General features: G+C 31.8%; 1 protein-coding gene across 7 annotated transcripts in view; it reads right to left on the bottom strand.

Moving 5' to 3' along the window:
• LOC111028271 (tyrosine-protein phosphatase Lar) overlaps positions 1-16,021 on the bottom strand; it is a 153,394-nt gene that overhangs the window by 84,213 nt on the left and 53,160 nt on the right. For 6 of the 7 annotated variants that reach the window (XM_022306852.1, XM_022306853.1, XM_022306854.1 and 3 more), the window contains exons 4-5: positions 5,387-5,428; positions 2,648-2,953 (exon numbers count right to left, since the gene is read on the bottom strand). In XM_022306852.1, coding sequence (XP_022162544.1) covers positions 2,648-2,953; positions 5,387-5,428 — 348 coding nt within the window. The remainder of the gene's footprint in view (positions 1-2,647; positions 2,954-5,386; positions 5,429-16,021) is intronic. The other variant, XM_022306857.1, reaches the window with a different exon arrangement.

The raw sequence follows: 16,021 nt of genomic DNA, 5'->3' as shown, positions 1-16,021 counted from the left end.
ACTCGTAATTTTATAACAAATCGACCTTTTTAATACCTACTATTCCCGGGCAGTCCCCAATTACTCGTTCATCACTAAATTCTTACAATATAGATACTTCAACATTGCAAAATTATTATAAACCAAAATAAAATATGATAATTTTTTAATATAGAAAAAAGGTATTACAAGCTCAATGTTTTCGTTCGTAAATTAGGTCACTCATTATTGTCATGCTTATCACGATAGGCGCCGAGCGAAATATTCAATAACAATTTTTCTAATGCGGTTATTATTTTGTCTTATTTTAATTGGTTATAATTTGACGAAAAACGTGATGAAGCATTCGTTATGCCTATAATCGTTATATCGTATATACGTAGTTATTACAGTACGAAATTTAATACATTGTCAACCGGTTTTTATGAATATTTTACGCCATATAAATTTTCATGATTTAAGATAATTAACAGAATTAAATTGATAAATATCACTAGAAAATTCAACTGCATATGGTATTGATATACTACTCGTATAAGTGTAGCTAGGCGGTATACAAAAAAATCAATCAAATCTATTTCAATTTTCAATACGATTTCTCATATGTAAATAATACAGTTATATACATTAAATGCATTGCCAAAATATGTAACATAAATCATTGATTACATTATTGTTACTAAAATAAAATCCTTTAAAATAATATAAAATAAAATAAAGAATAAAAATGATCTTTTCACCATTTTACTGGGATCATCGGAAAATCTTGATTTTATGTTTTATAAGAGTATACCCACCTAATATTATAATACAACCACAACGGGACGGTCGACTATATGAATTTGACAAGAAACGTATTAATTACTATAATATAGGTCGGTTTCATAGTAATAATAATAATAATAATATTATTATATTACAATACGCGTGAAATAGTATTTGGGCATACAACGATCCCCTCGGGCATTTGCGGGACATTTAATGTTGGAAATAGGTGACGGAAGCGTACCTACTCCGCCATACCACCAGAGGATAAGAAGTGTATATATAACTATGAATTTATTATAAAGTCATCGGCGGCGAGGAGGACCTGCCGGCAACTTTTGAGTGGTTCGCGAATACGAAACGGACCCTGTAGGACGAATGCGTTAATAATGAATTTATACGAACCGTGACAGATAGACCCTGCAGTTAGTTCGTGGAATCGAAAATTTTATTGACGTCGCTGTCTTCGGCTGTTCGGTGTGCTAAATTCAATTAAGCGCCTGGATGGGTCTTAAAGGACGTTCCGCGATAGAACACGCTGACGACCGGAGTGGTAGCAGCGTGTAGAAGGAGCTTTAGCTATATATATACACACAAATAGAGTGGCTGTGGCTAGGGAGGTGTGTGGCGTGCGCGTTTCCGAGTGTCGCCGGCCGCGGCACCATGTATAGGTGTGGACAAACACAACACAATTAATGTACCTTCGCCCTGACAAACCCCGATGACGAATCATTTAAACGGGTTGGCGGGTGAGGGGCGAGAGGTATAGTTGATATTATCAAGCGGACCAAAAACGAGAATGAAAAGAAACGAAATCATACGCATTCCGTACAGAAGAACATTGCCGTTGACGTTACGCGAGATAATAAATAAATACACGACGCCGCCACCGTTGGGTGTAGGGAATGCGTTTTTTGACGCAGAAATAGTGCGCTTCCGACAAATCGAGTAAAAGGGAATTTTATATTATTGTAAACTTCTACATGATTAACTTCGAATAGGAAATGTGTTCACAGCACGGCAGCTCTGGCGCGGACGGGACGAGAGAGACGGCCGACGGCGATATAGCGCGACGACTCCAGTTTCACGCCAGAAACGGCGTACGAATAACCGTAGTCTAATGGGAGGGTGTGGGGGGGGGCGGTTGAGCGAACAAACACTTGGCAAACCCTCTGCAAAATGGAAGTTGGGAGAGGAGTAAAGGAATAACAAACACAGTAGTTGAAGCGCGGGGGGGTGGTGGTGGTGAAGAAACATTATTTCTTTTCCATGCACCCACACCGTTTGCAGACGGACTGACGAACGGGTGGCCGAGGTTTTCAAATACGCGCGGCTACTGAGTTCGGTCGGCTGAGACGTATCGTGTCGAACGCACAACATTATCCAGCGTCATAATTATTGGTAGGTTAGAGTAAAGGAAAATATCACTACACAAAATTCATTTTTTTTCTAGCTAAGTATTTTAAGTAATTTATACGACGAAACCTACACTTCGGCATAATATTAAGTTCCTTCCTCTAAGTAAAACAAAACAATTTTAAGCATGCTTATTTTAATTTAAATAGTAAAATCATATATAAGTTCATCATTGATTAATATGAATTTCGTTGGTAGTGTATAGTATTCGTTAAACCTATATTATATGATGTAAATTACTATAATTAAAAACAACAATTATTTTCAATGTAATCTGAAAACCTTTTAGGGAAAACCATCCCCTAATTTTGAATACTGTAGAGGACAGTCTTAATAAATTAATTGTTTGGAAATGTAAATTAATATTTTTTTTTCTTATGAACTACATACTAGCGTCTGCGTTGCCGAGTTCGCTTAATATTTTAATCCACAACCCCAAACTATGTAACTCTACTAATCGTATAAATGAATTGGTACTTTCACTCACCATCGTACACTTCTAGCTTGGCGTTCGCGCTGACTGCGTCGCCCACGCCGTTCTCCGCGAAACACTCGTAGACCGCGTTGTCCCGCGGAGCCCGGGTCGGCTCAATGCGCAACACAGAGCCGGTCTCACTATCGCCGACCACCTTGTCAACGATCTCGTACCTACTCAGCGACGTTGACACCTTTTTCAAGTTCTTCCGCCAGTAGATGGTTGGCCGCGGGTCACCGCGTGCGCCACAGTAGAAAGACGCAACGGCGTTGCTTTTCGCGTGCTGCGGTCTCGGCTTCACTGTCAACGACGGAGGCTCTGTGGACACGGATAAAAAAGGATGAATTAAATAAATTAGCAACTTCATAGGAGCGATGAATGGACTTGAAATTCGATGCACAAGACTATGCCGACACACATTTCTAAACTCACAGCGGTTTCCTCGTACGACTATTACGCGTAACCACTAAACTTACAATTTTAATGTATCCAGTTAGAGGAATTACATATTTTGTACGTTTACTGCACCTATACATAATATACACGAATAATGCAAGGGTTTGAAATGTTGCCACTCCATATCGAGTTGACTTTATCATAGAAAAAATTTAATTTTGCTTTTACACAAGTATATTCGGATGGTTAAGGCATATTATACCATATTTTTTCACATTTCATATTAGATTCACTCTTAGTCATTAATAATTAAATACCCAGTTGAATTTGAAATTATTTTATTTTCTTATTGTTAAGAATTCTTAATCATTTATGATAAGCCACGATATTGATATTTAAACAATTGTGAGATAAGTAAAAATTAAAAGTATTTTCCTACGTTGTTATATACTCATAGGCTTCTTACACTGTTTTTAATTTATTTAAATAACTGAATATATTAGTGTAAAAGTATTTTTTAATTCACTTATAGATATATATACTATACACTTACTTTTTTTTGTTAAAATACTAAACATGGCTTTTAAATATAACTGTAAAACACTAAAAGGTAGGTATATAATTATTTTATTATTGAATTTTATAATTTGTTAATAAAACCCGATTTAAAAAAATAATTTTACCGTTGAATATATATTAAATGTTAATTGTTAATAATGTATATTTATTATTATAAAATTGGAGCATTTATTTTTTATTTTTTCCTTACATATTTACAACATCGTTGAAACATTTTAAATTATTAATGCATATATCCCAGTCTTTATTTATAGATATGCATTTACTATAGGCCACCTGTACGCTTTATATACCTATGCTTGTTAAGGTACTCGCATGCAATTACAAACGTTTGTCTTTCCGTCACGAATGTCGGCAAAAATGTAATTCCAATTTAATGCGTTTTATAGTATTCGGTTGCCTACACAAACTAATAATTCCTCGATAACTCTCGTGACCCTATCTACGTTTATTGAATAAGAAATATACCAAAAACTGAATTACATAATAATGGTTTGAATCATTAAAAATAGTTATTTACATTTTGTACAACATATCTATGTCAACGACGATTTAGGGTCGGTTACTGTTTTAACATGATTGCAAATCGTCCCTCCCCTCCAATGGTTTTAAATTATTTGTTGTTCATTATAGAAGCCAGCAGCCAGCAGGTATAACAATATTAACTCTATATATTATTAAATGTGAATATAGTTTCCAGTCATTTGAAAAATACGAGGATTATGTGTTTATATTATGCTCGGAGATTTACTTTGTCAAATATTTGACGAACAAAACTTATTGGATAAATGTAATTCGACCAAATAATACATTTTTAAATTTTTTTTTATACTGCGTTTAAATGTATTATGGCTGAAAATGATGGTAATATATCCAACGATGAGTTCTAAATATAAAAATATAAAAGCCACAGGAAATATACATACAACAAAGACCTAAATTAAATAATTGTAATACAATGAAAACTATTTTGAACAAGTTTTAACGAGACTTAGCCGGGATATTCTAAAACTACGAACCTTTGAGATTCAAAAACTTTTCATGTTGTCCCTCATTTACTGAAATCCGTGAAAGCCGTACATATGATAATCTTTACCGTAACGGCATAACAAATTTGGATTCATATTAAACCATTTTACGTGACATAGGACATCTAAGCTATATAATAACTCCCTTTTTTTTCTTTTTTAATCCAAGCCATTTTAAAACAACGAAGCCTTCCGTGGTCTACCAGTGTTTTAAAAATGCACCCCCCCAAAAAAGGACCGACCGCGGAATGACATTCTGGACATTCAAGGCATCTGCGAGATAGTTTAAACATTCATCCTCCGTTTTTTCAACTTGCTCATCCTTAGCGGAAGTACGTATGGTATATAATATTATATGATTATATATACTGTCGTAATATTATTATTATTATTATTATTATTATTATTATTATTATTATTATTATTATTACTGTATCCCGGGTCACAAAAACTTCGAATTTTTGATACTTCTCTAAACAAACTTCCTTGGGTCACTTAAGCTATATATCTTTGGCTGACATACTAGAAACAACATAAATTCGTTAGATAACTTTTTCTCTCTTTTTAACCTTTGGATTATTCATAGTAGTTTTTTTTACTAAAACAGTAGAAATGAATTCAAGACTTTTGACTTGATACATTTTTTCTATCTCAGTGCGACATGAATATTTATGTTTAAAATATTTCGCGTTTTCTTCCTTGTGTTGACAAATAACAAAGGTTATTTATTACAGTGTAATATACTTACGTGTCAAGTATTGAATAAATGGAAATGCGGAGAAGTTGGCGCCTGTAAACATTAGGAAGACCACGTGCAATATTCCCGAACCAACAGAAACCGGAAAATTATCCGACCCAAACTTAGATGTTTTACATTTTTAATACCTTAAGTGTTTACAAGAACCTAGGGACTTTTAAGGACAGCATGTTTGGCAAAATAAGCTTTTAAATGTGCTTTGTTAAGGTAAAGAGCCCAAAGTACTTTTATCAATAAAGTATAAACTATATTACGTTGTTTTTAACGTTTGTCTTATTCAACAAAAAAGATAGGGTTATATTTTTCCGGTCTTCCAGCGGGCAGAAAAAAAGGTGCCTAATTTAAATTGCAAAAATAATTCCCAGATTCGGCAAGTGTACCTATTCTTTATACAGCAGTCTTATTACACTAGGATCCCATGTCTGTTTTCCGACCGCTTGACATCAATCAAAATCCTATTGTCTGTCCCTTTATAAATATTTATACCAACGGTGAAACGGTTATTTTTCACTTTTTCATGAATAAATATATAATTAAAAAAAAAAACCGAGACGTGTCAGAATTAATTAAAAATAAGAAGTTTCAGTAAAGCAGCGGGAAAATTAATAGCTGTTTGGTGTAATAAAGAAACGTTGAGAGTAGATGCAAGCAATCTATTGGAGTCCTGGGACAATATTTTCCGCCCTTGATCGTGTTGTAAAAAATAATACAGTACATAAATAATAATAAAACGAAAAGTTGTAAAGTAGTTTTGGTAAACCTATCAGTTGCATGTACATCATGATATTCATATCGATTTAATACCTACAACTCTTAAAAACAAAACAGTGATTATATATAGAACAAATATTATGAGAAAGTAAACAGACGACAGTCCAATATATTGACATTTTATAATACTTTCAGGCATGTTTTCAACAATAAAAACATAAACGTTTTATCGATGTTATACACACAAACATCATCTAAATTATTTAAAATCCATTACTTCTATACAGATTTTGCTATAAAATGTATAGGTTCATAAATAAATGTGTAACATATGTTTTAATGACTAAATAAATACAATAGAGCTACTTATATAACTTAAACTTATCTATAACAAGTATTCGGATACAAATGTTTAAATCCCGTTAAATGTTTAAAAACGAGTGTCAAATCATCCTCAAATAATATACTAAATTATAATAATATATATACGTATTTATTAATAATCAGTTTTGGTGTATGACTAATATATATGTTTAAATGTATATCTAGATATATCTAGGATTTCAAAATCCAATGTGTTTTCAAAAAAATGTCGATAGTTTTTCTAGAACAGTAGCTCAAAATATTTTGAAAGATTTTCGTTATTTTACTGTATAAGTTAACGACGGCGAAAAGCGTTTAAAAAAGCTAGGTACCCAGCGTAGTACATAGGTACTAATATATAATATGAACCCGACGCAACCGAGGTTCAAAAACATATCTACTGCTGGCATGCCGACATTTGATACCAACCAAAACGGCGTCGATGATATAAACCCTAAATAGATCAAAAGAACAAACATATAAAACATGTGCGAGCAATGATTAAAAATCAAACAAGGGATTTCCTTTGGAAATTCGACCATTGAGGTGTGTTGTACGACGGTATATCACGTGGAAGGAGGGGACTCGGATATTGGTCCCATGAATATTCTATCGACTTTATTCAAGAGACCTTTTGCTGATTTTTGATATACCAGTGAGAATTATTTATTTAATATTCTTATATAGACGACGGAAGGTGGTACCAAACTTTACGTATAGGAAAGTAAACCCGTCTATTCAATTATTAATGTGTCATTCCATTCGAGGGCACTACTGTAATTTTCTCTTATTCGATCTCGGTAACAAGCAACAAATTGCAGTCCGCCACTGCAGTGTATAGAATTTTTTTTTTTGTACATACCCTTCGTTATACGCGTCTTATAAAGGTCGGGGTTTGTTAAGGAATACACCGAACGCCATTATCCCGAGTTTAAAGTTCTTAAGTAAAAAAAAAAACATGTTTATTTTAATGCCAATGTTTAATGGAAAACATTTTAAAAGAGATTTTTAAATGACGTTGTGTGTTTATTTTGCATACTTGAAAGGAAATAGAAACGCTCAAGTAATTTTCACAAATTCCAGTAATTAAATTATTGAAATTTTCTCATCTTTCAAATCAATAGCCTATCGTTGAGATTAACATCAATATCTTTTAGAATACATGCGCGTACCTGTTGATCGACCGAGTTATGTTCGGAATGATCGTCTGAGGTCGTTAATATTGAATAAAAACATCACTGCAAATATTTGGCGAATTCGCATAAGATAGGCAGCATGGATATACGCGTTATTGTGGTATCTCAAAGTAGAGTTTAATATAGCTCGGGGCCCCTATAATAGACTTAAAAATACAATTCATGAATAGCAAAAGTTTAATCATACCTTATTTTAAAAATATGTTCGTTAGGATGGTTTTACGTATATGTGCGAATAAAAGGTAAATTAATATTAACTAAGATAACGGTAATGAACTGCGATTAATTATACTGTAAGAGCTATTATGCGATAACTGTGTGCACATTTAAAAAATATGTGTATATGAAATATTAAAATAATTGATTGCATCATTCGAATTAGAAAATATATGTATGCTATTATATTATATAGATATGATTACTCGTTTAAATTAATTATATAATTAGTACCTAAATGTAATATAAAATGTCAAAAATTATTAAAGAACATTTAAAATTGTCTTTTAACAAAACTAATTAGCGAACAAATTATTATGATAGAGAAATAAACACAATTAAGGATAATTAAGGTTATTAACTATTGTAAATATTTTAAATAAACATTTTTTAATAATTTTGGTAGGTAAAGATAAGATTTTCTCAAACCAATAGTTATATAGAACTTATAGGTATTAGGTATCCATGAAAAAAATTTGAATTTCAGAAAGTATAAAATAGATGTATTTTTATTTTTATTTACTTTTTAAGCAAACCCTATCATGGAGTAACTCTTTAAAGCAATCATTTTAAACCTTCTTATATGAAAAAATCATAATTGATAACCTGACGATTATTAGAAAATTAAAATGAGATTGATTGATGATACCGGGCTAAATAATGGAGGATTTAAAATAACCATTCGTATTTAAACTATTTTTTGCTCGAATTTAATTTTAACGAAAGTTAATTTAATTGGAATTTTTAAACCTGTCTCATTTTGCTTTTGTATTTTCACCACGATCAAAAAAAAATAAAAAATAAAAAAAAGACCTCTGTCCAAATCGGAAATCAGACTGACGGCCGTTGGGATCAGTTAAATAATATTACTCACCGGGGTAAAACTAGACAAATTCGTAATAATTAATAATTGTATTTTTTCCTCTCACGTGTAACCGCTCCCCTAAAATATTCTTTATTCCGTACACATTGATAACGAACATGTTACTTGTCAACCATTTGACAGATAAAATTATAATTGTTTAATTTTCGTAACTCGATGATGAATGTCAGTTTAGCGAAGAGCGACGAAGCACCATTATTTTTTTACAATTATTATTGGCATGCAAAAAGTGTAATCCTTTTTAGTTTACTAAATTAGATATAATGTAAATAAATACAAGGGAAAACCAGGAAAGAAAAAATTGAAAAATTCGAGAAAAATTCGACATGTATTGGTATTTTATGTACAATTATTTATGTAGGTATAACAAATACAATCATTAAACCAGTGAAATGTATATGCAATATGCATATACAAATAGGTAAGTATAATATATGCAAAAGAAAATTATTAATTATAATTCAATAAAAGTTTGTTTAGATATTTAATCAGTGATTTAAATGTTAAGATTATTTCCTAGAACATGGTTAAAAAAATAAAAATAAAAAATGAAAGAAAACTTTTGTTTCATGCAGAATAAATGGTTCGAAAGAGGGTTTTAACTTATAAAAATTATAAAGTTTTTATCCTTGTACAACTAGAAAGCATATAAATTATTAAAACATCACTACACTTTTTGGACGCAAATTTTCAAATATATTCCACTAGAATTTCATTTTAACTCTCTTTAGAAAAAATAATGTAAACAATTACATTTTTAAAACAAAGTATTCAACGTTTTAAAGTTAAACTCAGTGCATTTTGTTGTCCATAAATGAAAAAAAAAACTGGCGACAAATTAAATTTTTGTTTGATATTTTAATTTGTTCGAATTTAAAAAATAATAATCATCTAATCATCTAATATTTATAATGTCTGCAATTTAAATTATAGTCACTGTTAAAGTATTTATTTTTATCTGTTAACTTGAGAAGAAGTATTGCGGACACTATTATCAAGCTAAATGTGTGTTACCCACATAAAAGAATAAATAAAGGAAAGAACAAACACATTTTTGTTATCTCTATCTTCTAGTATTTCCGAAAAAAAAAATGGAAAAAATATGTTTCCAGTCGACAGATTTTCGGCAGGACAGAGTACTTCAATTATCCGAGCTAAAGTCACTCTGTTGCTGTTGCATCCAACTATATCACGTACACAGTAAAACACTCCCACCACTATTTGTCTTCACAACTACCACCAATACTTACAACTACTTCTACCACTACTACTACTACTACTACTACTACTACTACTACTACTACTACTACTACTACTACTACTACTACTACTACTGGGCGGGTTTAGTGCGGCACTTAACGTAGTGTCAGCTTGCGAACCACTTTAAAAACGTCCGGTGTAAAACAGCTGTAACCTCCACCCCTAACGTAACCTCCACTACAGCCTCATCGCTGTTGTTTATCATCGGGGGATCGGCCGACCGACTAATTTGTAACGTGAGGGTCCTGAGTTTTTTTTTATTCCCTTTCTTTATACTTCTACTTTTTATTTATATAGGTATATATATATATACAGAAAAACACATACATTGTGTAAGATTTTCTCTACCGGATGCTGGTAAATTACACAGCTAACGGGTTTTTTGCCGCCCCGTCAGCAATACAAAAGCTCCCATAGTCACTTTATCACCTGTAAAATCTTTAGTGGACTTAACGCGCGCAACACATTTCTTTAGCACGTGTACTTACATATAAATCCGTGTATATATAATATATATATATATATGTATTTATATAAACACAACACCTTCGACAGTATACCCATTAAACCGCAAGAAAAGATGTATCATTATAATATCACGTATTTAACCATTCGAGGAGAGGTTGATATTAATAATTACAATTTAAATTACGATATGTGTTAATATTTTATAGGTGATTCATTTCAGTACTTGGACCAATCGCAATTTTTTTTTCGTATTTACTTAAGGATGAAGTAATGTGATATCACATACTGTATAAAAGAGATATGATTATTAATTTTCGTTAATTTTATAATTTTACTATATCAATAAATAGGTAATGATTGACTACTTAAATGATACCAATTATAAACAACTATGTAAAATATGTTGTTGATCCTCTTTATGAAAATCCAATTAATTATAAGCTAAAATAATCCTTTATTAATTTCATCACTTAATATTTGAATACTTAAGAGATTCCAATGAAATCTAAAGTATCGATTCCTCGATGATAAAATGCTAAAAATATAATAATAAAATAATTTAATATAATATCTTTATAGCCTAAGATTATTACATTTCACTGAATAGCCAAATCGTATTTAAATATTAATTTTTTTCTTAAGTTTAAGTTATTTTTGAAAAATTACAATCTACCTATATACGTAATTTATTTACAATAAATTATAAAAAATGCGAGAAAAGAAGAACTAATAAAAGGAACTTACGTAATTGAGACAACCTAGTAATTTGAAATTATTTGAATGTTAAGTTCTCGGCACTAACTCCATTTGAGACATCTGAGGTTAAATAATCATAATTGGAGGGTTATTTATTCATTTTTTTTCCCTATACACTATATACACTTGATATATACTACATACCCTCCAAAGTTACATGTTACATAAATCAGATTAAGGGTTTGCATTGTATAAATGCAACTTATAGACGAAGCAAGAAATACAAAATAAATCGATTAAAATGTATGTATTGCGCACGAAGTAAAGCAAAAAACATTTTTTAAAGTATATGTCCATTGATATTTATTCGACCTTTAGGTTTAGAAAAATATGATCATAATAACAATACCAAATTGTTAAACTTTAATGTCTATAATAATGCTTTAAGTGTTCTTTTAGAACTTTTATAATAACGTTCAACTACATCAAAAACCAAGATTTTTCCAGACAAAAAATTAAAAAATGGCCAAGTTTTCTATAGAAATAACCAATAATACTGTACTAACAGAATATCGTATTTACATATATTAATTGTGTAGATACGCGCTGAGGATCTAACTTGAATTTTTCATTTTAGAAAAAAATAGCGAAAATAACGCTGAAGGAGCTTGACGTCAAGTTGGAGATTAAACGTAGAATCAGCATAGAAAACGAAACAGTGAATAAATACGCATATATTCAACTAAAACAATATTGACCTATGTGAATAATTATTCTAATCGACGTCGGTTTTCGAGCCATACAAGCATGCACAAAACTCGGGAATACGAATCGTAACATATAATCGCGGTATATAATATATGATACAACAACAATATGGGAAAACCTCAGCGTTCAAATATTATATACAAATTCCTTGGTAAAAACCGTCGATGGGGGAGAGGGAGGGGTCGAAACCGAAATGGTATAACGATACGATGTGTTTCTCGTACGCAAATCATTACGCAACGAAAAGTTGTGTACAGAAGGAAAGAATGTTAACTTCCACAGCGTATACCTACTATACATGCACCGCATATACATTTTATTATATAAAAGCACGAGTCGAAGTCATACATCGATGATATAACATAATTGTATGGTTGATTTGAGAACGTGTGGGAAGTTAACGAAGGAGCTAGAGCAGAGAAACAAAACGAATCGAATTTTTCAAAAATTTGGCGACGACCAATTATTATTGCTCTTCTGAGACCGGTTACGTCATGGCAGGTGACAAATCCAAGTTGCGTTAGAAACGCTGCGTTATATATAAATTATACATCATATACTCGTCCGGAAACTCGACGATCCTTACAACGGATATAATTGTATCATTATCGTCGTCACTGTCGTGCCACACGCGTTATTGTTAATTATTTTCACTTTTCCGCATCACAATTTGTGGACACGACGTTTCTCGGTAAATATATATATAAACCACGAATTTGCCATGGCAGGATTAATAATAATGATATACCTCGCTAACGACTTTAAGGGAAACAAGTTCGCGTACGCGAGTAATCGATATAACGAGCGATTGTGATGTAACATCAACTTCGTTTCCGTTTTGTCACTATATAATATATAACACAATATTATAGTCGACACCGTGCAGTGGATGAAGAAGAGTTCGATAAATCCGGCCACGCGTGTTGGTATGCGCTATCCCCCTTTATTATTATTATATTATTATTACGGTTTTGACGTCGTGAACAACGAGGGGACCTCATGTGTATTGGTGCACGCACGCGCCCGCGATTTACGGGTAAGTGCCTTGCATGTGTGGCGGCGCGAGAGGTCGGTACGCTCACTCGAATGGTGGTCGTGAGGGGGTGTTAGCCGAGAAGAGTGGGTGGGCGGGTGGACTGATGGGTATGTGTGGCGACCAAACTCATCCGGTGGCTGCAGAATATATGGTATATATGACGATGACGAGGGACTGCGATTGCGGCGGGGCGACGGCTCGGTGGAGGGGCGGCTCGGCGGCGGCGATGGGAAAACGGAACTTTTCGCGCTCTACGTAACCGAGAAAAACCCAGGGTATTGTTTAATTGAAAACCCGCGTTAACTTTAATTTACTCTGCCTCCTATCATCATCGCCGCTGTACCAGATCGCCGAGTTACTCTTCTCTTCACTTCACTCTTTTTTTTTCGCCACCGCCTACCACCTCGCCAGACTAACCCCCTGAACTCCTTTATATATACACCACCGCCTCGTCATAGCGATGTTATGTATATAATATATATACACCACCGCCTCGTCATAGCGATGTTATATATATAATATATATACACACGTTCAGAATAGGCTTCGTCCCCACCCACGAGAGGGCCGGAGTTCTAGTCCAGAAATTAACGCAACTTTCCTACCCTCGGCCGCCCCACCCACTTGTGTACACATCGGTAAACTCTGAAGGGAGAAAAAATACGCGAAAACTTCTTTCCGTAATAAAAGAAAAGCTACTCTACCATTGCCGCCGCCGAATCCGATTGGATCTATATATATATACATATATACTTCGTACAATCTGAAAGTAATCTATATATATTATACAACTATAGGTATATAAAGTATATACACACATACATAATGATATATCGAATGGAGTTTCGTTGTTCTGCCACAGCGACACTATCATCGCCTATACTACCACAAACGCAGACGAACGTTAATCAAAACACAACGTCGGTAGAATTTTGGTCTCTGACGTAATGACAACAATCAATGAAACTTATATATAAGGATGTAGCAAATAGAAACTACAATTTAACGATAATTGAGCATTTGTTTTGTTAAATAATAAATCGTATACACTATTAGCGCCCAGGAAAAAGTTCGACAAAACTTTAAGTGTACACATAAAATCTAAAAACTCAGACATGCCTTTAAATTTATTTTTAAACACATAAATTGCGTTTTTAATATAAAATTATACAATTTATATTAATTTTCAACGTCAGACAAACTTAATGCAGTACACATCACATAGTACATATAGATACAGTTTAAACTTAATAAGTCTACCAATTATATTCATAGCAAAATAAAATTAATACAATGCCGATTGATATATACAAACAATTTGTAGAGGGTTCTATAATCCACAAGATAAAGTCCGTTTTAAAAACAAACTCAAAACTAAGACTTAGACTTACAAAACTTTTCACGGGTTTTCCTAACTGTTCACACAGAATAGATGTTTAACAAAAAATCATTATATTATAATTTATAAGACATTTCAACTAAAATTGTCATTTTAAAAAATGTATAATATGCTTGATTGATAGACCACCAACCTAGAACTATTATATAATTAAATTTATTTATGTTCTAAGCCAGTAATAATTGTGGTACCTAGGTAGTAAAATATTATATGAATTGGATTAAATAATATACATCTGAGAGAAACCCAAACATTTACATTTGTTGGTAGTTAAATTTATTTTGAATGTAACGTATTCGTATATAAATCATAACGTATTGGAATTATACAATACATATAATATATTATGTTATGCATCACAATTCACAATCAAACAAACTCCTGAATACACACCGCGATGTATACACTTATTGTACCAAGGAAAGAGGCAAGAACGGCGGTCAGTTTCATCGAATCGAAACCCTTGAATTAATTGGCAAACGCGATATTATTCGTTAGGTCATACTTATTCGAACGTTGAAAACCAGCTGTGGTCTGGACATAAATATAGAACACAGTTTATCATAAGCTAATGTACTCTCCCTATTAACTGTTCAAAATTACAAAACTTAAAATATTTGAAAAGTAAAAATCATAATATGAAACAATAATATTTATCTAGATCAAGTGTTTATTTAGCTTATAAGATGCATATTTTTTTTTGTATTCACGGCGATTATTTTATCGAGAAACAATCATTATTTCAAAATATATTTAGATAAATATATCTGAATACGTATGTTAATTTGATTAAATTATTGAAACAACATTTTTTTTTATTATTATTTTTTTTTTTATTTTTTTAAATGACTTAATTTTTATTTAATATTCAGAAGTAGAATATTTTTGGTAGGTACTTTGAATTTGAATTTACAGAAATTAAAATTTCGGATGATAAACGAAATGAGGATCAAAATGTTGATACAATACTCCGTCGTCAAAACTTTAAGTAAATACCTACCTACTTTTAAGTTATAATAAATTAGCTAATAAGTAAGTAGTATAGTTAGTAATAATTGTTCGATCAAAATTTGATTTCAAGTATTGAAATACTCGGAAAAAAATTCTGCATCGGAATATCAAATTAAAATGTGTAGTTATTCATAAAAGTAAAAACTTATAAAAATATTTTTTAATGACTTCAAATCATGTGACAAAAAATTATTTTCAAAAAAAGTTAACTGTCTTTAATAATCAAAATAATATTTTATAAAAAATCATCCAGTGCATACATTTTGTTAAAATCAAATTATTTTTCAAAAGGTACTCGACAGAATCAAATTGATGATTGAATAAAATAATTAAGTTATAAATATAATTTGACATAACACATAATATTATGTAACATAAAACAGTACCTACCATGTATGTTGTATGAAAGTATACAATTATGTAATAATATAATACTATAATACTTGATAATGGAAAAAAATTGTGTTATGGTATTTGTAATAATCATTTAATATGTTCTTCTCTTTACTGTTATTGTAATTATTGTTTACCATTATTATTGTATGCATTTCACGGTGCATGTTTCCCTTCTGCGGCGACAACGAACCAATGTTTGTAATGTGTGTACACGCGACCGCCG

The sequence above is a fragment of the Myzus persicae genome, unplaced genomic scaffold (genome assembly GCF_001856785.1).
Source record: "Myzus persicae strain clone G006 unplaced genomic scaffold, MPER_G0061.0, whole genome shotgun sequence".
Classification (NCBI taxonomy): domain Eukaryota; kingdom Metazoa; phylum Arthropoda; class Insecta; order Hemiptera; family Aphididae; genus Myzus; species Myzus persicae.
The sequence above is the reverse complement of the archived record's forward strand: the minus strand, read 5'-3'. Positions and strand labels throughout refer to the sequence as shown.